This window comes from Ricinus communis, chromosome 9 (assembly GCF_019578655.1).
Source record: "Ricinus communis isolate WT05 ecotype wild-type chromosome 9, ASM1957865v1, whole genome shotgun sequence".
Classification (NCBI taxonomy): Eukaryota; Viridiplantae; Streptophyta; class Magnoliopsida; order Malpighiales; family Euphorbiaceae; genus Ricinus; species Ricinus communis.
Genome location: NC_063264.1, coordinates 22,265,559 through 22,291,504, shown reverse-complemented (window position 1 = coordinate 22,291,504; position 25,946 = coordinate 22,265,559). Strand labels below are relative to the sequence as shown.

General features: G+C 28.3%; 3 protein-coding genes across 7 annotated transcripts; all 3 read left to right on the top strand.

The window, feature by feature from the left end:
• The first annotated feature begins 561 nt into the window (after positions 1-561).
• Positions 562-3,210, top strand: LOC8263461 (GMP synthase [glutamine-hydrolyzing]). The gene is made up of 6 exons (XM_002523239.3): positions 562-1,230; positions 1,426-1,676; positions 1,766-2,141; positions 2,254-2,385; positions 2,612-2,787; positions 2,930-3,210. The coding sequence occupies exons 1-6, from the start codon at positions 685-687 to the stop codon at positions 3,051-3,053; spliced, it is 1,605 nt and encodes a 534-aa protein (XP_002523285.2). The 5' UTR covers positions 562-684; the 3' UTR covers positions 3,054-3,210.
• Positions 3,211-3,909: 699 nt separating this feature from the next.
• On the top strand, positions 3,910-5,866 carry LOC112535506 (signaling peptide TAXIMIN 2-like). 2 transcript variants are annotated; one of them, XM_048379529.1, is made up of 3 exons: positions 3,910-4,467; positions 4,720-4,848; positions 5,652-5,866. In XM_048379529.1, exons 1-2 carry the CDS (start codon positions 4,370-4,372, stop codon positions 4,841-4,843), a joined length of 222 nt encoding a protein of 73 aa, XP_048235486.1. In that variant the 5' UTR covers positions 3,910-4,369; the 3' UTR covers positions 4,844-4,848; positions 5,652-5,866. The 2 variants fall into 2 exon arrangements, with proteins under 2 accessions (XP_048235486.1, XP_025013869.1); XM_025158101.2 differs by having other exon boundaries at positions 4,720-5,866.
• Positions 5,867-20,568: 14,702 nt separating this feature from the next.
• On the top strand, positions 20,569-24,519 carry LOC8263460 (ribonuclease MRP protein subunit POP4). Of its 4 annotated transcripts, XM_048379516.1 has the most exons (10): positions 20,570-20,811; positions 20,912-20,966; positions 21,069-21,104; positions 21,394-21,684; positions 21,920-21,996; positions 22,132-22,397; positions 22,635-22,703; positions 22,810-22,868; positions 23,244-23,345; positions 24,133-24,519. In XM_048379516.1, exons 4-10 carry the CDS (start codon positions 21,447-21,449, stop codon positions 24,228-24,230), a joined length of 909 nt encoding a protein of 302 aa, XP_048235473.1. In that variant the 5' UTR covers positions 20,570-20,811; positions 20,912-20,966; positions 21,069-21,104; positions 21,394-21,446; the 3' UTR covers positions 24,231-24,519. The 4 variants fall into 4 exon arrangements, with proteins under 4 accessions (XP_015577331.2, XP_048235475.1, XP_048235473.1 ...); XM_048379517.1 differs by lacking the exon at positions 20,912-20,966; XM_015721845.3 differs by lacking the exons at positions 20,912-20,966; positions 21,069-21,104 and having other exon boundaries at positions 20,569-20,811.
• Positions 24,520-25,946: the final 1,427 nt, after the last annotated feature.

Here is a 25,946-nt window from a genome sequence, read left to right as displayed (position 1 = left end):
TTAATATTTTATTTCTTAATTAACTACGATTAGAAAACTGTTTATTAGTTAATATAATATTAAAATATAATTAATATATTATTTTTAGAATTAGAATCAATATTTAATTATAAATATGATTATTAATTAATAAATTAATAAAAATTATAAAATTATATATAAAATTGAATCCTATATATTAAAATAAAAATTTTATGTGTTAAAAATTAAGCACAATAATTATAAAAATTTTAGGTTTGAGAAATTAATATATATATAGATAACATTACTTTGGATGATGGTTTTGAAAAACTGAAATTTTCAGCTTTTGATCAAAATTTCTTTTACTGTATAGAAAAGAAGAAAATGAAAACAGTAAATGTTTATATTAAATCGTTTCAATTAGCATAATGTTTAACTTTTAGGAGTGGAACGGTTGCATACAGAGACACTGGGTTAATATATTGGTATTACCTCTCATAAACGTTATGCAGTAAATATGATTCCCTAGAAAACTGAAATTTGCTTAAAAGAAAGTGATCTTGGTTAGATAACCATATGCATGACGACTTTTCATTTGGTTTAGATTATTGGGAAGTAAGTCTTTGAACCGAATTGCCAAACCTGCCAGAAACCTTAATCCCTTCTCTTGTCTCCTCTCTTCTTGAACCCTCATATTTCCTGGAAAGCTCCAGGTTCACTGCTATGAATTCGGAACCGGTGAAATCAGACTTGGTTCTTATTCTGGATTATGGTTCTCAGTACACTCATTTGATTGCTCGTAGAATTCGGTCTTTAAACATATTCTCTCTGTGTATTTCAGGGACATCTCCACTTGATGATATAACTTCTCACAACCCAAAAGTTGTAATCCTCTCAGGAGGACCCCACTCTGTTTATTCTGCTAATGCACCCACTTTTCCATCTGGGTTCGTTGAGTGGGCGGAGTCTAATGGGTGTTTCGTGCTTGGAATTTGCTATGGGTTGCAGCTGATAGTTCAGAGACTGGGTGGAGAAGTGAGGGCTGGAGAAAAGCAGGAGTATGGGAAAATGGAAATTGAGATTGGGATGAATTTGGATCTTTTTGGAAATAAAAATGTTGGGGATAGGCAGGTCGTTTGGATGAGCCATGGAGATGAGGTTGCATGGTTGCCTGATGAATTTGAAGTAGTCGCCAGGAGCCAACAAGGTGCAGTTGCTGCCATGGAAAATCGTAAAAAGAGGTTTTATGGGTTACAATACCACCCTGAGGTAATTATCGTAAAAAAAGTATGGTGTTTTTTTTTTTTTTTTTCTTACTCTTGGAAAATGAATTGTGTTTTTTGGAGTGTTATATGCAGTATCTGAACTGAAAGTAATGTTAGGAATTGCAAATTGGGTTTTATCATAATGCTTGTTAACATGACCTGTTATAAGATAAATGTGGAAAATATATTGTCTTTTTAGGTGACTCATTCACCAGAGGGAATGGAAACACTACGCCATTTCCTTTTTGATGTTTGTGGAATTTGTGCAAGTTGGAGCACGGAAAATGTGGTGGATGAAGAATTAAGTTTGGTTAAAGGCACAGTAGGTCATGAAGATCACGTCATATGTGCATTGTCAGGGGGTGTGGATTCCACGGTTGCTGCAACCCTTGTGCACAAGGCAATTGGGGACAGACTCCATTGTGTTTTTGTTGATAATGGCTTGTTAAGGTGAATAAATCATAAAACCAGGAAGCAGACTGATTGGTCTCGCATGAAAACTTTGCTAAATATTGTATGGCGTTTCTATTTTCATGTAGGTACAGGGAGAGAGAACGAGTGATGGAAGCTTTTGAAAGGGATTTGCATCTGCCTGTTACTTGTGTGGATGCTTCAGAAAAATTTCTTAGTAAGCTGAAAGGGGTGGTAGATCCTGAGATGAAAAGGAAGATAATTGGAAATTTGTTCATTACTATTTTTGATGCTTTTGCCCATGATTTGGAGCAAAAATTGGGAAAGAAACCTGCTTTTCTTGTCCAAGGAACTTTATATCCTGACGTGATTGAATCTTGCCCACCTCCTGGTTCTGGAAGAACGCACTCACACACTATCAAAAGCCATCATTGTGTTGGTGGCCTCCCAAAGGACATGAAATTGAAGCTCATTGAACCACTTAAACTCCTTTTTAAGGATGAGGTACTGGATTTGGATTTCTCCCTTTCGCTCATGCACACACATGCACATAAGTACAGTCATTAGAAAATATCTCAATAGTGAGCTTATGCCTTCTATGTTTTTATTTACGAAGGTTCGTCAACTAGGAAGAATGATGAATGTTCCTGAGGGATTTTTGAAGCGCCACCCGTTCCCCGGGCCTGGCCTTGCAATACGAGTCTTGGGTGATGTAACTGAAGGAAATGCTTTAGATATCCTCCGTCAGGTATGTGATGTGCTATGGAGCTGAAAGCAATTGGGTCTTAGATATTGGCTAAGATGTACCATGCATAATGGGCAACATATGTGAAGAATATCACTTGTATCGACATAGCCTGATACAGGGCAATCACAACCAGAATAGCCATTTATAGTATCCTTTACAGAGGGGACAGCGTATGCTTCTTATTTTATGCCTTCTGGGACATATTTCTTTCGATTTTTCTTTACAGGTTGATGAAATATTTATCCAAGCCATCAAGGATGCTGGGCTTTATGACACAATTTGGCAAGCTTTCGCAGTGTTTCTGCCTGTAAGATCAGTTGGAGTTCAAGGTGATCAAAGAACTCATTCTCATGTAGTTGCTCTAAGAGCTGTTACAAGTCAAGATGGAATGACTGCAGATTGGTGAGCCTTCTGTGCCATCTATCTTGTTTAAACTTCTCTGGAATGTAACTTTTATTTACTGATAATTCTGCTGGTTTCTGCATTACAAGAACTAGTGTAGCTGTAAGTAATCTTTTCTGCTTCACAAACTGTGAAATTCCAGGTACTACTTTGAACACAAGTTCCTTGCTGATGTTGCAAGGAAAATTTGTAACAGAGTGAGGGGCGTAAACAGGGTTGTTCAGGACATAACATCAAAGCCTCCATCAACAATTGAGTGGGAATGATGATAGCAGAAAAGAAACCCAGTAGAAAGAAAGAAACCCAGTATAACTCCCATGTTTACATCTACTCATTTCTTGCTCAGCAGAAAAGGAAAGTTGAATTTATCCTATAAGAATTTATTGATGATGAAAGTTTTCAATATATACATACATTCTGGAGTGCTGTGCCTTTTCTTTTTTTGTCTGTTTTATTTGAATATGAATGTTTATGATTCTTGACTGTTCATATCATAGGAGTAATGTGCGCATGACAAGCAAAGAGAGATAAGAATTCCTTTAGTTCTTAACTTTTCTTTTTAATTATGTTTTCATTCCAAAACTCTTTTTAATTATAATTTTTAAATCTAAAGTTAAGCTATATTTTCTTTCATTTCTTGTTATTCGATATAAAATTATTAAAAATGCATATTTAGAAATATAAATAATATCCATTTATTTTAAAGAATATGTATAACTTCCAATACTTAATATAATTATATTGTTGTCTATAAAGTGTGTAATACGAATTGTTAATATTTGTAATATGTAATTTTATTTGTATTTCTAAATCTAGTGTGACTGATTGGTTTAAATAAAAAATTAATTAGAATTTTAATTTGTTAAACTCATAAGTTTTACTATTAGAATTTAGTGTTTTAATCCAGTAATAAAATGTAATTATTTTAATTGTAGATAAATTTTTAAAAGAATTTATAACATTCTCTAGTTTAAAATAAAAGTATATGAAGCTCTCTTCTTTCTGAAAATAAAATATTATTTAAAATGTTAATTATGATGTATATGAATTTTTATATATTTAATTTTTAAAATAAAATTCAATTTGCATTTTGCCTGTGCCTTCTGTAGTTATTTTGTCTTTTTTATATGTTGTTTTTACTATAGCTTGATGGAATGGCACTTCATCATCCAATAGTGATTATTAATAAAGAAAACATTTCTTGATACTAAAAACAAAGTCGCCTAAAATTTCTTTCTTCTTTCTTAAAAGAAAAAAATCATATTTGTAAGAAGTCAATAAAAAGAAAACAAATAAAAATATAATATATATGAATTGTTTTTTCATAAAGAAAATAAAATTTAAAAATGACTTTCCACTTAAACTGAACACAAAATTCATTTCAAAAATGAATTAACACATATATTATATAACATTATCAAACATTGAATTAATCCCTTAATTTCTCAAGTTACTATAAAAAGAAACAAACTGTTGTGATCAGAAATGGTCAGTCATGACCTCTTTCTTTCTGTCTGCGAAAAGGGCTCTGGTTCATATCTAAAAAAGCAAAAGTTGAAGAAAGGAATAAAAAAAGGAAATCATGGCAGATTGCAGGCCTTTAGGGTTCTTGATAGGTTTGCCATTTGCTCTTATTTCTTTGATTTTATCCCTCATCGGAGCCATTATTTGGGTGATTGGGTCAGTCTTCTCTTCTCTTCCTTATTTTGCCATTTTTCTCTTATGATATGCATTGAAAAATGATGCAATCAAGAAAATGTTATAAATTATAACTTATAATTTCAAAACACAACATATATAAGAATTCTGGAAATTAAACTTAGATTATTCAAGATAAGTAGAAGGTATATAGTTTAGATTCTTAAATATTTTTTAAATTCAGAAAATTTTGGAATAATTAATTGATTGGTCCTTTCAAACTGTGGGTAACAGGAGTGTGTTGAGTTGCATCTGCCCCTGTTGCATATGCTGTGCAGGACTTGCAAACTTGGCAATGAGCCTTGTGCAGCTTCCTGTGAATATCATCCAGTGGTTTATTGATCTGATTCCTTGCTGAGATGGGTACATTTACTTCAGTTAGCAATTAATTTTGTTCTTTTGTAATTGCTCATGCATGTATATTGATACTAGTCTTTGTAATTAACAATTAGATTGAAGGCATTTGTGATTTTCCATGTATATTCATGTTAGTCTTTGTAATCTTCTATTTTCTTATAGGTGAGATATGTCTTACAAACATTAGACTGAGATTTACATAGGTGTGTTTGGAATTACTGCTAGATGTTAAAAATAAAAAAGAAAAATAAATTTCAATTTTTTTTCTTAAAAATTTTAACATTAATTAATTAATGAGCTCCAAAGTACTTTCTTGCCATTTTAGTTACAAATGCTGTAATTAATTTTAGGTAAAACGATTTCAGATATTCTGACCTTTGATCATTTTCGCAAATACCCTCACCTTTAAAATTTATCAATTTGGTCCACCATCTTTGCATATTGTATCAATATCTATTCACAATCGTTTTGGTGTGTGCCGTAAATGACATATGGCATGCACAAGTGGCTTATTTATCTATATGGCTTACAACTTAAAGAAACTCAAAACTCACCGTTTTATGCTCAAATAAAGGGAAGGGAAACCATCCCAACTATCACAACATTTCACCATTTTTTTCAAATATATTCTCACTTATAATTTTATCTTTTTAGTTCATCATCTTTGCATTCTATATCAAATCTACCCAAGCTGTTTCAGACAATGTGCCTATGATGACATGGCATATAGATGTGTCTTTTTCTTGCCAATATAGAACGCACCGTCGTTAACCCCAAAACTGACCGTTTCAACAAGTGTTGTGTTTCAGAGATTATCTTAGACAAATGCAGCAAGTCATACATCAGTTTGTTCAAAAGGAAAAGAAAAGGTGGTCAAATACTCTAGGACAACAATGTCAAAGACTAGTAAGAATGCAATTTTAGTGATTCAAGATAGACAGCATGTTCTGTCAAAGCCTTCCCAGAAGTTAAGAAACTGCCCTAATATTGGATGGTGCATATGTGTACTACAAATAACATTGAAGCATTTGTTTTTTATTTAGGTTCATTAAGTAGACATATATGATGCAGATAATATTGGCTCGAACAACTTTTTGTAGTATTTTTGTCTAATATTAATTTTATTTTTGTTTGAATTTATTTAATATCATAGACACACGTCTGAAACAACTTAGATAAGTTTGATATAGAATGTAAAGATGATGGACCAAAAAGATAAAATTATAAGATGAAGGTATACTTGAAAAATGGTGAAAGGTCGTGGTAGTGTCATGAGTGACACACGCCAAAATGACTGTGGATAAATATGATATAATACGCAAAGATGGTGGACTAAATTAACAAATTTTAAAGGTAAAGGTAAATTCACGAAAATGATCAAAGGTCACGATATCTCGAATTGTTTTGCCTTAGTTTTATAACCATTGGTTATATAGTTTTAATTTAAATTTTTGATGTTGTAAAGAATTTTATATTTTAATTGTTTTTTAATTTACTTTCAACCCAACCTAAGTAATTCTATATCTCTCTTTTTTTAATAATTTTGGTCAACTTTTTTTGTCTTTCTTTTTTTCATCTTTTTCTATTTCTCTCTCAAAATATAGATATTATATTAGCAATTCTAAATTGAAAGATTTACTTATTTAAATATAGATTAAGGATTCTGCTTTTATTTGTAGTATTATAAAATTTTAATTTTTTTTTATTTTAATTTAAAAAAGTTATGATCTCTATATAAGAGTATCAAATTATTAAGAATTTATTATTTATTTTATATTTTATTTAAATACCTAATAATCAATATGAATAGGATAAAATACGTCTAGGATATTATAGTTTATATTTGATATGTGAAAATTATTTGCTTATTTATTAAATAAATTTTTTTATGTATTTTTCTTATTTATTCAAAATTATAGTTATTATAGTTTATTGTCCTATTAAAATCGTATTAATAAGTATAAAATTTAAAAGAATAATTTTAATTTACTTTAACTCTTATTTTAATCAATCATGGATTTTTTTTTAAATATTCTAATTCTCATTTATATCTTATTAATATTCTATGGTTTGACTAATTCTATAAACATTCTTAATTAAAATTATAACTTGAATTAGATTATAATACATATTTTTACTATTTGATATTATTAAATTTTAAATAATATATTGTAAGAGGTTAATGTTGATAAAAATAAAATAAAATGACTTAATATCAAAAGAAGTAAAAGTACAGGGAGAAAATGCTAAAAAGTTTTATTGAGAACACTTATTTATACTCTTATTATAAGGTATGTGATACACGCCCTAACTTGCTATTAAACAAAATTTTATTGTCAATAAAAATAAAAATATAAAGACTAAATGTGAAAAAATGAAAGTGTAAGGGAGAATTTTTAAAAATAATAACAGTGCAAAGGGTCAAATATGCATTTTTCCAAATATAGATGATTACCGAATTTTTAATTTGCTTTCATTTTTTATCATGAAACTTTAATTCGTTTAATTACAATAATTTGATTTTAATATATTTTATTTTAGTTAATTTATAAATAAGAAATTAACACGTAGTAAAAATAGCGAATTATAAAAAAATTAATTAAAATATAGAAACTCGACATGTCAATTTCTTGTTAACAAGGTAACTAAATTGTAACTAAAATTAGAGTTAAATGATTGAAATTACACAATCTAAAGTTTTATGACTAAAATTAAATTAAATATAAAATTTAGAAACTATATATATTATTATTCTGGCATGAGATTAATACACCTAAAAAATACATATCTTGAATTGTGACATAAATTTACATATAACAGTTATATATCCATAAAATCAAATAAATATTTTTATTTTTCTTAAATTTAAACATTAGTTGAGAGATTTATAACTCATAAGATATAAATTACGGTCAATTATTTGGTATCTTATGACATTGTGTCATAATCAATTTCAATCATTAGATTTATCTTTTTAAATATTAGCCATTAAACCTTATTCATTTGAATAACCAATAACTTGCTAAAAGAGTCTCAATATACTTTTAAAATATTAATAAATTAATATAAGATATTAATTTTAAGAGAATATTCATCTTTTCAGGTATTATCATTAATAAAATTTAAATATTTTTTAAAAAATATTATTAATTAATAAAACTATGAGAAACTTTTTTCACCGACCTCATTCATATTTTTTATTTTGATGATTGACTAGCATATTCTTAGTATAAAATTTTTTCTCATTTATTTTATTACCCAAAATTTATTTTCCACTTAATCAAATACTTCAAAATAAATTATTTATTATATTTTGTATGTATATTTATCAAATTAATATGATATATATTTGACAATAATTAATATTAAAATATATTAACTATTTATTATCCCATTATCATTAAATATACCATTTGACTTTGAATTAACATAATTATAAATTTATAGGCATATAATTTTTTTGCAAAAGATTAAGAATATATTGCCCATATGCAGACACAAATATGCACAAATATATTAAGTTTAAATTTAAACTATATTTTAGAATTTAATATGTTAAAATATAATAAAAACTATATTTTTTAGAAAATTTATATTATTGGTTAACCATCAATCTTTAATAAAAAAATTATTAGTAAAAATTAAATTAAATAAGGTCCAAAAGAAATATTGAATCAAATTATCTAAAAATTAAGATTTAATAAAATAAATCATATATATTCTTTTACATTGTTCTAACTCATATGTGTGATAAACTGACTAGAATTTTGACTTTTAGTGAAAAGAATGTTTTGTTTAAAATTATATATTAACAACAAATAGATGATAAATGATTTAGTCAAATTTATTAAAGACATTTATGTTTGTATTTTTTCTTGTAGAATTTATGTACATACTAAGCATTTGAATAATAATAAGTACTATTTAAATAATCAATTATCTTGTAAATCCAAAAATAGTTAATAAAAAATTAACAGAGTAATAATAGGACATATATAAGATTAAACTATTAATATTTAATGCTAAAATTATATTAGATAATAATTTTAGAAAAATGGCTATTATTCATTGAATTTCTTGTGATTATTAGTGAACCTCCAAGAATAGCCCTTGAGAACCCTTTTTGAATTATGGACTCCCAAAATACTAACTTGAAGACCCAAAAGAAAATCCGATTTTTAGTCCTAAAAAAGCTAAAAATCAAGTATCTTATAATGAACAAGAGAATTAGAACCCTAAGAAAACTAAGTTCTTAAAACCCCAATCCTTCAAAATACTCTACAAAGAAGTTGTTCAACTTTCTTTGAATGTTCCTTAAGCATGTATTCTTTTAAGAACACAAAAACAAAGCATAACATGCTTTAAAGGTAAAATACCATTTATCATTCAAATTCAACTTTTTCCCCATCAAATTTTGTACCTTAAGCGTTAGGTGTCCCTGCATTCTCACCATCACCCTCATTATGAGCATTGCTTTGGTTTGAAGTTGCTAGAATTTAAGAGTTAGTAACAAAAAAATGAGCATTCTCAACGTGTTTGAACTCAATGATGTGGGTGGTTACTCATATTTGCACTTAAAGTAATAAAATCATACAAGGTACTCCTCACACCACTCAAAGCTTAGTTCTTTATATTCTTAAGCAAATCATACCCAAAAATAACTCAAAGAAGCTTGTATTGTGTAATGTTCTAAAACTAAAATTTTCAAAACTTAGCTTAATGCAAATCAGTCAATAAAAAAAAGAATAGATAAAGAAGCAACAAAAAAAAAAAACTCAAAAGGAAGCAAAAGATATATAAAAGAAAACAATACTAAAGAAAAGAAATCAAAGTAGCCGAAATTTTCAAAGAAATAACTTCTCAAATGTTTAAACCAAACACATACCAAAATATAGGATCTCACCCTACAAACACTCAAGTAGCCAAATTCCAATCAAATTATGATTTTTAATTCAACAATTTTATTCAAAATAGGAATGTTAAATCTCAAACAAATCGGATTAGGAATGTTAGATCTAATTTGTGATATGCTGAAATTCTTTCTAAACAAGGAATATATCTCCAAATCCAACTAGGATTTTGATTTTTTTTCTAATGCAAATCCCAATTCTTCCTTGATGATAACTCTTTTTTTCTTTTTGTATGATTACAACAATGGCTGAACCTTCTTTTTTATATATGAATGACAACCAGCAAGACCAAATCTAACTTTTTAATGGAAAAGAATTGATTCAAAGACAAAACTAAAGAACAAAACAAGAACAAGAAATCAGAGATTAAGGAAAACAAGAAAAACACAAAGATAAGTAAAGGATACACTTGATTTTAGAGCCAATACTCTGATACCAAATGTTAAATAACCGCCAATCCTTCGAAACACTCCACAAAGAAGTTGTTGAACCTTCTTTGAATGTTCCTTAAGCATGTGATGTGTGCTATCCGCACATGGCAAAATGCACCGATCATATCAAGTAATATAATGATAAGTAAGAGTATGGTTCCACTGGGGACCTAATTATGAATACTACCTTCAATCATATACTAATGTTTATCAATCAAAATGTTGTTTAGGTGTAATTATATTCAAAAGTAAAATGTTCTTGAAAATAATGATTAAAATGATTGGTAAATTTATCAAGAATAAAGCCCATTTAGGTAGTGAATCTCCCTAATAAGTTAAGTATTTCATGAAACAAATAGCAATTAATTCACATCAAGAGTTGAGTTGGCATTCTACAAAATTAGGCTTAAATCTTTTCAAGTGATTAAATCCCTAATTCCTAAGAGGAAGGAGAGGAATCTCTTCTCAAACCTACTCACTTAGGTCATGCATTAAGATTAAGGAACTATTGAACCAAAGGATCTTGTAGATCTATCTTTAGTATCCTAATCAATCCTAAATCTCTAAGATATGATTAATTCATAAAAGGTTATCTCTAATCAATTTATGAAAATAAATCTCAATCAATATGTTGACTTATCAATTGAAATAGATAATTAAGCAACCAAAGGGATAAAACAACTCACAAAAAAGACTAATTATATTAACTTTGATCAATTAAGATAAAACAAATTAGGGTTCATCAAAACTCAAATAGCAAGAAAATTAGTTCCTAACATTACAATAAAAAAATAAAAATTAAGGAAAGAAGATCTCAAACTAGTCATGGAAGAGTAGAAATGGAAATCTTCAATTTTCAAAAGCAATGAAGGAAATGATGTTCTTCCTTGAGAAATACCAATCAAAACCATAAAAATAAAAGGAAAATAAAGTTTCTAAGTGTTTCTCTCTCTAGAAATGAGAATTTGACGGAACTCCTTTAAAATAACCCTAAAACTTCCTTTAAATAGTTTATTTTTATGAATGACATAGGTATCACACAGGCACCACGCGGCCATGTGATGTCCTTAGCTTTTTATAGCTTGAATATGTGTCTCGATCCGTTCTTTACTTTGCAGGATATTTTAAGGCATTATTAAAATCTAATTGAGGCTTACGTTCTTTATCAAAGTTGTATCTCTTGAGATTAGTTCATTTTAGAATTTTGAATCACCTCAATCAGACATTTGTAGCTCTAGATAAGGCCCAAACATTGAGACTGACCCAAACAAAAATTAACTGCACAACATCTGATTTCGATCCAAGTTTTCTCATCCTTAGCAACCTAATATGGAGTTGAGCCATCATAAGAATTATACCTTAGGAAGTCTTCTACAAAGTTGATGAAGACTACTTTTCAACTCTGGACTTGTAAGATCATGAAAAACTGCATTGAAGCTAATGCAATCAAATCTGTGTAATGCTGAAATTCACCTGTCAGTCTGACACGGGGAGCACACGTCCATATGGGCTTCCCGTGTGGACTCTTCATGCAGTCTGTCATTTTTTACAACTCATGTGGCTTCCCATGTCAGATAGAATTTTGGATAAATATGCCTTTTCTTTGTCTGATTCTCATATTTTTCGATTCCATTTGACTCCTTGATATGTATTATCTTCAAAGTGCCTAAAAGAACTGAAAATCAAGCTTGAAGAAACAAATCAAATTCAATTGAAAGTAAAATTAATATAAAATAGAACTCAAAAACAAGTGTCTTTAGCATTTATCAGTATTGTATCCTTTCAAGGACACAAAAATAAAGCATAATAAGCTTTAAAAGTAAAATGCCATTTATTATTCAAATTCAACTTTTTTTCATATCAAAATTCATACTAGCCTTTTATAGGCCTTAAAAAATTCTAAATTTGAACTAATAAGGATTCACATCTCATCTAGAATAAAGATAACCTTCTTAATAAAAAGAGATAAGTAAAACAAAGTCCATACTAGGGTAAAGAACATGTGTAGCCGCCGAATTTAAGTAAAGAAATTCTAATTTACTTAAGTCATACATATGAGCCTTAAAATATAAGCTAAGTTAGGCCCAAAGTCTTCACATGCTCTAAATCAGCTAGTTTGGTCTTTTTGAGCCCAAATAAAAGACTAAGTAATCCCATTAAATACTTGACTTCTAATACATTAAGTTGAGTTGGGTCTTCACTTGAATTAAAGCCTTGAATTCCTTTTAATTCCTCTTGGGCCGATTTCACAACCCCTTGCATATGTTGAATTAAAGCTCATTAATACTTATTGGATTTTGATCTAGTCATTGGGTCTTAGGCAATTGTATTGGATCTTTGGTCTCAATAACTTGACTTTGATCTTGGGCTTGAAGCTTTGATCAAACTCCTCCATGCCCTTGCTCATCTTCATCAGGTCCATCTTTGTGAAATTCATGTGATAGTGGTTGGTTCATATCAGTGATATTAAATTTAATGTAAAAATTTTGATTTATTTAAATATTACTCAATATAATATTAGATACTATTTTATGATTTTTTTAAGAAAAGATTATGAAACTTCATTAGTTGTATATCTAATAGTAAAATTTTTAAAAAACGATTAAGAAAAACAATTGATTTAGTAGCAGGACTTTGACTATAGGCTGCAAATTGAAAAAAAAAATTGGTTGGCTTTTCTTTTCTAAAGTAAATTTATAATAAAATAAAAAATTACTAAAGGTTAATCACCTGTATGTTTTAACAAAATTAAATAAATAGATTAAAAGATTTAAACTTAGTTCAAATTAAAAGATTAATTCAATTATATGTAAGACTTATCTATATTTTTAAGTTTAATTTACTGTTAGCTTATTTAATCTATTATTGGAGGTAATATTATTGTGATATCGGTGTCATGGAACATGGAATCAATTGCCATTAATTTATGTTACCTAATAGTTGATGGTCAATAAAAAAAAGGGAATTCTTTCATAAATGCCATAAAAACATAAAATAATTACAAAAATATCTATAAAAATTTCTGACGGAAATGCTCAAAAACATAATTTTATTTATAAAAATACCATAAAACGAAATTTTATTTATAAAATACATGATTTGGTTTTTTCAGATGAAAAGGTATATGTTGGGTATATTTTGAAAAAAAAAGTATATATTCAGTATATTTTTTATAGATAATGAATTTAAAACACATTAATCTTTATAAAATATTGTTTCATTTTGTTTGATTTTGTGATATTATCGATGAATAAATAAGTAAATAAATCTAAAAGGTATTTTTCTAATTTAAAGATTTGGAGACATGTTGAAAATATCATATATCTGAAAAATTAGATAGATTGCTACAAGGTAAAAATAGTATATGTTCAATATATACTGAAAAAAAAAGAGTAGATGTCTGGTATATTTTTAACGTAAATAATAACAAAATGTGTATATTTAACCAAAAATAGTATATAATAAGTATACGTTAGGTATCTCAACCTTTTCTAAATGAAATATAATCCAAACTCAAAAGAAATTCAACGACAAAAGGTATGCGTTTACCAAATAATAGTATATTTCGAGTATTTAAAACTTTTAAAAATGAAACAAAATTCAACTCAAATATTCAAAATCAAACGGTATATGTGTACTAAAATATGGTATACATTAGGTATTTGTAAAGTATCTAAAACTAATTTTAAAAAAACAGACTAGATGAAAAAGTAAAGAATGGATATTTTAAAAAACAGTAGGAAATATTTTTTAAGAAATAAAAAATGAAAGTATTTTATAATTATTTTAAAAAATAAATAAATGGTGAAATCTCCTTTAAAGAAAAAGTGGTGTTATGGACAGTGACACATAAGGGCTCAAGAACACAATTAAATACAACGCTTTAGCTAGATAGCAATATACATTATTAGTTGTAATTTAATGGAAACAAACAAAAGTATTGATATTGGCAAAATCCATCTCTAAATTACTGTATTTGTTGACGTTATTTTACTTAGTCCTGATAATTAATTGTGTTTTAATAAATTCTTATATTTTTATTTTTATAATTTTTAGGTCTTTCAATTAAGAGAGTGCATACAAACACCGTTAATGTGAGTGAGTATAAGAAAATTATGCTACCAAGATAATGCAATTTTTAACTTTAGTTTATTGAGTCCCTAGAATTTATTTTTTTTTTGCTATTTTAAAGAATCCCTAAAATTCTTAATTTTGCTTCATTAGGTCCTTAAAAGTTTATATAATATTTGTTATATTTCGCATATTATTTGAGTCTTGATTCGCTATATATCATTAGATGAATATAAAAAGTCTTGAATTTATATAAGAGAATTTTCGTGCAATTATTCCGTCTCATTTTCATTATTTAATCTATTTTTTTATTTAACGTGAAATATAATTTTTGTAAAATTACAAAGCAAAATTATTTACTAAATTTAGTTTTTTTTCTAAAAATTCTCTTTATCTCAATGCATTCTAAAAAATTTGTGAAATTCTAAATGTAATAATATCTAATCAATAGTGTTACTTTATTTTTGTTTTGTAGGCTAATTTTTTCTTAATAAATGTCAATCTCAACAATTTATTAAACTGATGTACATCATCTAAAAAGAATTTGGTGATGACCTTTTTGAAATAAGTTGTTGTATATCAGTTTAGGCGATGATTTTTTGAATTGTTTATACTATACAAAAATGATACTGCACCTAGAGACAAATTAATTTTAGAACCAAATTAATTTTAGAAAAAGTTTAATTTTCTATTTAGTTGCTAAATTGCTCTTTAGTTTTTCAACTTCAATATGTTTATATTACTTTCGTTTTTTCGCCTCATTCGCATTATTATTTTTATTTCATTGTCTATCCTTAAAGTTTTCTCTAGGAAAGAAGCTCTCAAAAAATTAACGGACATTTATATAAGGTCTTAAAAAATCAAAAAAATAAAAATTCAGGGATATCTTAAAACAAATAGATCTTTATGGATCTAATGAACCAAAATTAAGTATTTTACTGGCAATATTTAACGGCATTTGTAAGCACGCCCTTGACGAAAAAATTTAAAAATGACAAAATTAAAAGTACAAAAATTTATTAAAATGCAATTGATCATATAGATTAAGTAAAATAAAGTAGAAAAGTATAAGGACCTAAAAATGGGTTTTGCTCATGATCTTTTCTGTAAAACTTGTTAGTCCGTACTTTAATCTAGACATCAATTAGCTTTACATAATAAATGTTGAAGTCAATAAGTCTATTATCAATAAAGAAGGTCATAATAATTTTCTATGTTAAAAATGAAGCTTTTTATCAATCATTCAAATGAGATTAATACGAGTAAAATTTTTATTCTTAATATAGTTTAATTTAGTGTTCAATAAAATAATAACTCTTAACTATTTATATTATTTAAGAATTTAAACTTAAACGATATAGTAATTTAATAATATTAAACAAAAAATAAGTGTTTTTAATACGTTTAATTTTTTCTATGATTAAATTATGCTAAAAAAATAAAAATAAAAAGGATAAATTTCAAAAAGCAGTCCTATGGTTTGACACTTCTACACTTGAGGGATACATATATTTTTCATATTAAAGGAGTAACATGTATTTTTTCTTTTTAGCATTTTTTAGGTACATTCAATACTTTTCTCATTTTTTAGATCGTAAACATTAATAGAAATTTAAATATTTGATAAAATAACTATTTTTAATTAATTTAATATTCAATTAAATATTTGTGATTAAAAAGTTATTAGAACATATATCTTTTAAATTTTAATCAAATTTAAAAAATAATTGTTTAAATAAAATTTTAATATATTTATGAATTCTTTGATGTATTGTTAGATGTCACATTATTTATAAAATTATAATTTAGTAATAGTTCATATTAAATATATGTAAGACTATATGATAAATAATAAAAACATAAATAAAGAATGCTAAACAAAACATGTGATATTCCTTTAATGTAAAAAATATCTTTGTCCTTCAAGTAAAAAAGCGTCAACCACATGGTAATTTTTTAAACCTTACCTTAAAAAATAGAAACAAGTAAAAGAATATTAAATTTAATATTTTAATTAGGCACTAAAAGTAATGCTAAAAGATTTTATTCTAATTTGATAATAAAATTAGTATTAAATGAATTTGATACTCAATAATAAGTTTAAAGTCTAAGGATCAAATTATACTTTTAAATTATTAATTTAACTTTTTGATTAAAATGAAAAAAAATAGTATTTATTTTTATTAAAATTTCAAAAATTAATATAACAAAAATATAGTGACAGACTTATATATTAGACTAAATTTTAAAAAATAAATAGTCGTGTCAAAATAGAAGAGCAGCAACATGTCAAAAGCCCAAGTGGCCATCGAGTCATATTTTAAGGGTTTGACTGTACCTTTGAACCACCGTGAATCATACATATCCCCTTCAAACACATGGTTTCATTAACCCTACAACAAGAAATAAAGAGAGAAGGTGTATTTTTGGCCCTCATGTTTATAGTATAAAGAGCACATATGCCCCTCAATTATTTTCTGACGCATTTAAAATACATGATCAACTTTTTAATATCATTTAGGCCCTTCTTCTAATTGAGAATATAACGGTCGTTATCTAAAATTGAAGTGACAATATTTTTTAAAAGTGGGACCCACATATTGCCACATCAACATTGTATAATTCTTCTTATTCATCTTTCTTTGCGATACCTATACTATCAATCCATGCTGCAATTATTGATAAAAACACAAAAGTAGTTTTTGTTCTTTAGATTTAAATATAATAAAAATAAAACCAAAAGAAAAACAAAACACCCAATCAATTGTTTGACTTCACTTATCATAAAACACGTTGGCATCAGAAAACTTCAAAGCTGCTTGTTGAGACGATATCATCTACTTCACAGCAATACCAAATCAAACTAATGAATTTTTCATTTCTCAAGTATTCCATAGCTTTGGCTTCCTCCCATAAAAAAAAAGAGAGAAAAGAAAGACCCATAATATATAAACCTTTATCATGCTTCTTTGCTTCATCATGGAATATAAAACCCATAGTATCATTGAAATGATGGCTCGCTTAAATAACCCATAATCAACAGAGAAAATGAGATACAAATCCACAAAAAGATAGGCAATAAAATCAATTCTTTTTCAACTTTTAGCCTCCACTGTTAAGACTACCACACCACCAATATCTAAATAAAATCATTAAAAAATGATTAAATTTTTTTGAGTAATTTATTTTAAAATATCATCTTTCCCAAAACTCAATCTCCATTGTCGATGATATGAAGAGAGAATTAAAGAGAGAGATTAGTTATGGTGCAACATCAACGAAAAATGATTGTTTGTCATGAACATAGAGGTGCAACATCAACAATCCTCAGTTGGGTGATCTACTCTAGCACCGACCACGAGCCAAGACTGGTGGGAAAATATAGAAATTTAGCAAGAATGAATCTATATATAGATATATATATATATATATATATATATATATATATATATATATATATATATATATATATATATATATATATATGTATATATATAAAGAAAGATACATAGAGATAAAGGGAATGGCAGCGGAATGCAAATAATTTTACCAATTCAAAAAGTTTTAAATCTTATTTCGGAAAAAAAAAACTTTAGATTTGCAAACAGTTTCACCAATCTTACAACAAAGCTTTCCCTTTCCTTCTGCAAACCTTATTCTTCAAAACACCACAACTATAGTAGCTACAGGCATAAAGATTTCCATCTCGAACAGCACAAGTAATAGAAAGATAGACAATGATAAAAACAGATAGAGATAGTCATAGAGGTAGAGAAGAATTTGAATAAAGAAAAGAAAAAGATGAATTAATAACTTATTTTAGAATTTATTATTTTAATAAAACTAATGTGTTGTCATTAAATGGACTCCATTATTCAGATAAATTATGTCACATCATCTATGTTAAACAACTTTCTATTTTCAAGTTAACTCTTTATTAAGAAAGCTGCCTAAATAACAGGAAAAGATGACTTATCAGTTATTTGATCCAAAAATTAGTTCAAGGGCATATTTGAGCTTCGAGTTAAACATGAGCGGCAAAAATGCATATTTTCCCTAAAAAAGATAAGACTACTTATGGGAGGCGGTTCCGGGCGTGCACCTAAGTATCTAGCGACTACGGCACCACAAAGTTTTTCAATCTAATTGAAAACACACTAACTAATCACAAGACTAGCATGGATATAGGAGTCACCACCCGGGTAATTCACTAAGATACTTTTACTAAAGAGTGACGTTTCTTGATTCTATAAGGAAGCTTACGTCAGAAATCTAGATATTGATCTGAAAGCCAACTTCCTTATTTGTGTATATTTGTCTTTACTTTTATTGTTTAACGAGCTATTTTCTATAAATGCAACAGTTATATATTATACATCAAAGTACTGCATCATGTGAGGTCCTTTTGAATGTAGCTTATTTTATTAAAGCCCAATCCATACTCCAGGTTATTAACCTAACTAACTATATATGTACAAAGCCTACTTAGTCTAGCTCAATTACAAATTATACTTTGATTTCCAATCTTTAAGCCTAATGGAGTACTTTTTATAAAAAAATCCAATTTAGTGATCTTAAATTTAATATGGACCAATTAATTCAATTAGAACATGACAAGACCCATGAAGTCTATATGGATTTTATATTTAGGCCCAATATACTATCTCTTTATCCTAATGGACTACAATTTTCATGCCAGACCCAATTTTAAAATCTAATGTTTATATGTCCAATTTTAATTAGGTAATTAAATAGTAAATATTTGACATACATCCAAAATAAAGTTAAAAAAAGTGTAAGAAAATTAAATCTAGCTATTACAATCTTCTTACAATTAAAAATCAAAAGAAAAATGCATAAATTAAGTTACAGTGTACAAAAATTACTAAAAATCGCATAAAAGATCCGAACATATGGCCAAAATTGGTGCAGAGCTGATTCAGTTTAGCGCAAAGCCAATCGGCTCTAGGACTTGGTAACTATTGATTTTGCATCTTTTCTTTGATCCTCTTGCCCAAGCTAATTTAACATATACAAGAGATAAAAACATAATTAAAACTCGAAAAAATAAGACCATAGATATAAAAAATAAATTAAATTAAGCTAGAAAATATAAAATAATACAAACCTTATAAAGTAAAAAACTGACAGAAGGTAAATAAAACTTCACATGACAGATTCTAGATTTTAATCATGCAGCCCTAAAAGCTTAATGCAATCACATAATTATTAAAAAAAAAGCCATAAATCTAACATGCTATTCCAACTATTCCAATTATCATATCCAAAATCTAATGCATTCATATTATTAAATTCAAAACTCAGGAAATTCATATTATCATATTCAAAATCAAGCATATATAAACATCACAGAGACATTTAAAAACGAGATTTAATCACACAATGTGGTATAAAGAATTTGAATTCAATCCTAACATGTTTCTAGAATCATAAAAGGAAAGAACCAGTGAAGGGGAAAGAGATGTTGATAATGCTGGATTTGGGGGGACTCAGGCTGTCACCATAGATTGCTGATTAGCGAGTCTCTAGAGATGTTGATATGGTTTAATTGAAGATCAGATGAGAATCCGGTGTTGTTTTCGGCTTAAGAAAAACTTCAGTCATTCAAGAAGAAAACTTTCCTAATCCTGAGTTCTTTCTTAGCGACTTGTCTCTCTAGTTACCAAAAAAACTCTATGCTTAATCGAACCTATAAATTAGTAAAGGTCTGGTTGCTTAATGAATATAGCTTCCTTAGATCTAGGCATCATGTTCTATTTATAGAAGCAAGATTAGAAAAACCTAAAAAGAAACAGTTATCTTCTCATTTTATCATATAATTAAATATTTTAATTAAAATTCTTAAAATTTAAATAATTATTACTAAATATATATTTTAAAATCTCAATAATTATTATAGAATACTTCTAGAAACTTATTTTTACTAATTTTAGTATATTAAGTTAAAAATACGTGTAAAACAACGTTGAATTTTGAAAATTAACCAATTGGCATTATCCAGAGCCGGTGGGCTCTGAACAAAGCCGATTGGCTCTATGCTCAGCCGATCGGCTATGTGTAAAGCCGATTCGGCTATACACAGAGCCGATTCGGCTATACACAGAGCCGATTGGCTTTAAAGGTAGAAATTTTTAAAAATTTGATCAATTTAGTGTTTAACTTGTAAAAACTATTAATTTTGCTTCGATTTTAACTTTGATTCGCCTATTGTCACAGTAACTACATCATAGAAATTTTTTATAATTTTTTTTTTTCTGAATCCGAAAATTTGGAATTACACCGCTAAAAATAAAGAAAATAGAGATCTTAAATGTATCCCTTTGAACAGCGCCACCACCGCCACGACGCTGCCTCCTGGCCTCATGCACTCTGCTCCTCCGTTCTCTCCCTTCAACTCCCTTACACCTGCCGCCGGCTCTTTCTCTCTCCTCTCCATTATCCAGGATAGACAAGCGCCTTCTTTTGCCTACCGTCGGTTCTGCTATAACGACAAGCAATAGGAGGCGACACTGACACCTCATGTCGTAAACATAGTGGTGATGAATCTTCTCTCCCTTTTCCTCCTCTGATTCCGATTGCAGCTAGTAATAATATTCTTAATCTTTAGATATCTAAATTTGAAACTTCTTTTGCTAGATGGACTGAGACGAATAAGTGGTTCATGAGTATTTGATTTTGTTTTGGTGCCTGGGTTTGTGCCCTGTTTTCTACTTAACAATTTTTATTTTGTTTGTCTTTGGATTTTTGCTTTGCTTTCCACTTTTCATGAATAAATAAAATAGTTTCTTTGTAGATTTTTAACGTCAATGTACTCAAGAACAGTAGCAAGGTACCATTGACCTTTTTTTTATTATTTAAATAACTCTTCATTATTGTGTAATTTCTATATGATTGAGATTTTATTACAGCAAATGGGTAATCTATTTATATCATTTCCCAAATGTTGAAAGATTTTTTAGCATATGATGTTGAATTGTTTAGAGCTTAGGAAATTTTCAAGCCTGTTTCAATTTACTTGTTTTTTTTTAATTGCTTGTTAAGCTTCTTATGCTTATTGTGATATTTTTTCTGGGTAATTGCCTAATTTCTTATCATGATTGGTTTTTTCCTGTTAATAGTTTTCAACACGTATTGCATAAACAGAGCCAGAGGCGAAAATATACCTGGGGCAATGGGTACTGATACAGGTTGTCAAGATCAAAGAAAACGAACTCAGGAGGCATTGGAGAGACGGTTTGCTGTAGCTAAAGCTGAGCTGCTTCAGCAACAAAAGAAAAGCCAAACACAGAGACCCAATGATGAACATAGAAAAGAAAATTATAAGATTACTAACCCTCTTTCTGTTGCATCTCCTGCAAATCTTCCAGCTGCTCCAGTCACTCCCTCAGTGAATAGTTCATCCAAAAAAGGTAGTGGTTTTACATAGTTTATATAGATAAATCTTTTACCTTGTTGGTTTGAAGTTCTTTTGTTTTTGTTTACATTTCCACGTACTTATAGTTATAAGCTGATGTATAGTTTCAATATGTTCTTCAAACTGGTTAGAAAAAAAATGCATTCAATTATTTGCAATGTGCAAGTGTGTTAGAATTTGTATTTCTTTTTTGGTTGGGTAAATGATTTTGTTAGTAAAATTGTTTGTAGATATGGAGGAAAATGGTCCAGCATATTCACTGCTCTCTCATCCTGTACACGAGAACCTACTGAGAACGAATGTCAAGGTGATTTTTAGCTGCCTGAATTAAAGTCTATCCGTTTAAAAAAGAGAAGAGAAAAAACTATGATTCATAAAAGCAGCTTCAGTTGTTTTGTTTATCCTAAGGTTCTCGAGCCTTTATGTACCTGGCATTTTGCAGTTTCAAAGTAACAGGGGAAGCATGGTGGACATGATCTTACATGAACTTCTTCAACATGGTGACTCTGCTCAAAAGTACATGCAAGGATCGAAAAGCAAAAAACTCGATAATTGGATCCTGCTCGATAATTATGTACAAGGGCGTGGCAAACCCACCAGTTCTCATATTAGGGCTTTGCAAGCCCACTCAAAGCGCTCTAAAAGGCACATGTCTATGAAGCAACATAAAAAATGTGGATCATTTGATTTGCCGCAAGATCTCCAAAAGTGAGTTTGATACTTCTTTACTGTGGTTTGTTTTGCCATTTGTGGTCTATTTTTGAACAGCACTTGGACTATTTTAGATGTTATTATTATACTACTACTAGAGGGCAATACTGTAGCAATGATTGAATATCCTCATGATTGTTATAGATTGAGAGATGCATGCCATGGTTATAAAATTCTTTAATAAACAGTTATTGCACAACAGCTCCCCTTTGAGTATTTAATATTTTGTTACAGGTTTGATGCTTTTAAGCCAATGCATGAAATGTGGAAAGCTTACATGGCACAGCTTCTAAAAAATACTGGGTGGGATATTTCATTCTTGTTAACTTCGATAATGTTACAATTGTGCAATATCTATACATGTAGTCTGGTCTGGATTCCATAACCATACTTTGATCCAAATTTACAGGAGAAATCAGTTGGCTCAATGTCTTATTGGAGCAGATCTACATGGTGCTAATATTCTAGGTAACTCCAACTGTTATGGTAGTACTTTAAATTAAAATTTTCAGTTGAAACATTATTGAATGCTTAATTATGTTGCTTACAAGGTCCTAGAGTAGAACTTTAATCACAACTAATCCAAAAGTCACACAAGTGAATAAGTTTGTGGCTTATGGAGTTTATAAAGGATATTTACCATTTTCAGCTGCAGCTTATATTGGACTTTGATCTTGAAGTATAAATATGGTTTTTCAGTATAGATTCTAGTTCACAACTATTTTTTCAGTACAAAGATGGTTTAAATTGATTAAAGACAATTTTCTCTGTGTTTTTGCTTAAGCTTAACACAGTTCATGTGTTTAATCTACTACTTTAATCTCTCTTCCTATTTTTTGGCAGTTGCTGAGAGTAAGATAGCATCTTTCACAGGAGTTAGTGGTATAATGATTCGCGAAACAGTGGAGACTTTTGGAATAATTACACAAGATAATAAATTCCAGGGTAGTTTATTAAGCTGTTTACTTCAAACTGGTTTAATTATTATCAACAATGCTAGGTGCATATAACATGTGATGATACTTTATGTATATCTCAATATGGCCTGTGACATATCTCTCTACTGGATGATTGTGACTATTTTATTTCTTCTTATTGTAAGCATGTTCTGCTTTGTTTCTACCTTGGTTCTCTTTCAATGCATGTGCTTTACCGGTGTGAGCTGGACAACTAGTTGAACATTCTCTTGGTTGTGGGTCCTAGATTTTTCTGAAGTTAGTCTTAATTCAGTGGAACCATGAAAACTGATCTATGTAGCCAACTAAGTTTTGTGATTATGGTTTAGTTTTGTTGATTTTTGCTGGAGTTTCAGTAAAATAGCAGTTCATATGTTAACAAAACCATTTAGCTTTTAGTTTTGTTAATATGAGATTCTGGTTATGTTCATGCATGAGAAATTTTAGTTGAAGGATGAAAGTATATGGAGTAGACTTTGAGGTCTTAGTGTCTTGTTGAGAGCAGGCTAATTTTCATTAGTTCATGCTTCATGAAAATTGACACTTGTGCATCCTAGGAATTATCCATGATCTTTTCTTGCTGTTCTGTTTTTTTGGCTTGAGTGTTTCCTTGGAGGTGAAAAACTTTCAAAACTATCTGAAACAATAGATTCCATATGTTACATTCAGCAGACAAACAAAAAGCTCATCCTTTATATCTATGCATCATTATTTAAATGCGTCAGCAGTCTTTAGTGCTAAAACATTCGTCTTTTCTTTTTCTTGTTTGCTCTCAGTTGTGCCGAAAAGATTTTCCATTTTTATGTTCCAAGTTGATTGTTGGAAGATTACATTGCAAGGGGATAAACTCACCTCAAGAAAATTGGGTTTGTGATCATCATCAAATAGGTGGATGCTAACATATGGTACTTGTGGATAGTGAAGAAATTGGATTCAACACAGCAACCGAATTATGTTTGCTTCAAAGATTTTGGTATCCCTACTGGTCAGGGATGAGTTTACTATCTTTTCTTAATTAGCTTCAGGAATACTTGAAGATTATCAATTTTCAGTGGTAGACTTGTTTCGTTAACTCGTCCCAACTTTATGCTCTCTATTACTGGTTGGTTCTTATGATGTTCGTTTGCTGTTCATAAATGTATCATATGTGTTCATTTGCCACAGCTACTGTTTTGTTCTTTATTTTCACTATATTTTCACCTGACGATGTTCCCAATTTGCACTAGCAAACAGTCACCATTACCACCTGCCATCACAACTTTTGCTTCTCGTACCTTGTCCTTGACAACAATTTGCACTGCTGCTGCAATTCAACTATGGTTGTATCAGAGATGCTTATCCGCCTGGTAAGCATTGATTTCAGGTTGTCGAACCATATATGGTTAGTTTTTCCCTCTCTTCCATGTGAAGACCAGTAACCCAAATCACATTGGAAAATGCCATGCAGACTATTCATTTGCAGTTGAGTGAGTAGGCAGTAAAATCTTTTAGGTTAGCTAACTGTACATGCATACAGTCCAGGTTAAACTTTTAGGTTAACTTATTCATATGGTCTCTTTCAAGTTTTCACTGCCAACTTCTAAATTTTGGTCCAAACAGACTTCCGAATGGACATGCAGATTATTTACAGGGGTTGCATGACATTTTGTGGAGCCTTTGTGCAAGTCATCAACATGAAAATTTTTAATTTAAAAATAAAAATTTAATATATTGAACGTTAATTTCTCTCTCTCTCTCTCTCTCTCTCTATATATATATATATATATATATATATATATATATATATATATATATATATATATATATATATTTCTGAATTTTAAAATTTTTTAACACATACAATTTTTATTTTGATATTTATATTTACTTTTGATTTATTAATTTATAAGTTATATTCCTAATTAGACACTTTAATATTAAGAAATAGGATATATTAATTCTATTTTAAGACTATATTAACTAATAAATTGGTTTTATAATTAGATAATAATTATAATTTTAGAAAATATCTTAAATTATATTTTTAATATTATATTTAATATTAAATTAATTTTTGATTATGTAATAAAATTTTAATTTTAAAATATAATAATATCAATTATATTGATATATTAATTTATATAATATTAAAATCAATTAATAAATAATTTTATAATTTAAAGAAAAGTAGAAACATTTAAAAATAGTTAGTTTGTTGTTATTTTTAAAATTTTATAAATTAATATTAAAATTAAAAATTTTATTAAATTGTATCTATTAATTTAATTTTTATAATTAAAATAATAATAACGATCGTGTAACGCATGGATAAACGATTAATTAAATAGTAAATTTGCTAAAAAAACTTATGTATTGTGAAAATAAAAGAATTCTCATACAACTTTATTATTGACCTTTAGAAAGAAATAACCTTATGAAGTTTTTTCTTTTTAAATTTGAGATTTTCTTTAGAAAAATTTGAGTTTGGCAACAAAGTTGGCAATTGTGAATTTTCTTTTTAAAGAAAAAAAGAATAGAAAGTTATATAATGGTGCTATTATTTAAGAAAACAAATGGAAAAGCTTATAGAGTTGATTAGATTGTTGTTATC

Coding starts and splice junctions, on each gene's coding strand:
- LOC8263461 (XM_002523239.3), top strand. CDS start 685: ATGAATTCGGAACCGGTGAAATCAGACTTGGTTCTTATTCTGGATTAT. Junction 1,231..1,425: donor GGTTACAATACCACCCTGAG/GTAATTATCGTA, acceptor TTGTCTTTTTAG/GTGACTCATTCACCAGAGGG. Junction 1,677..1,765: donor GTTGATAATGGCTTGTTAAG/GTGAATAAATCA, acceptor ATTTTCATGTAG/GTACAGGGAGAGAGAACGAG.
- LOC112535506 (XM_048379529.1), top strand. CDS start 4,370: ATGGCAGATTGCAGGCCTTTAGGGTTCTTGATAGGTTTGCCATTTGCT. Junction 4,468..4,719: donor GCCATTATTTGGGTGATTGG/GTCAGTCTTCTC, acceptor TGTGGGTAACAG/GAGTGTGTTGAGTTGCATCT.
- LOC8263460 (XM_015721845.3), top strand. CDS start 21,447: ATGGGTACTGATACAGGTTGTCAAGATCAAAGAAAACGAACTCAGGAG. Junction 22,398..22,634: donor TTGCCGCAAGATCTCCAAAA/GTGAGTTTGATA, acceptor ATTTTGTTACAG/GTTTGATGCTTTTAAGCCAA. Junction 22,869..23,243: donor ACATGGTGCTAATATTCTAG/GTAACTCCAACT, acceptor ATTTTTTGGCAG/TTGCTGAGAGTAAGATAGCA.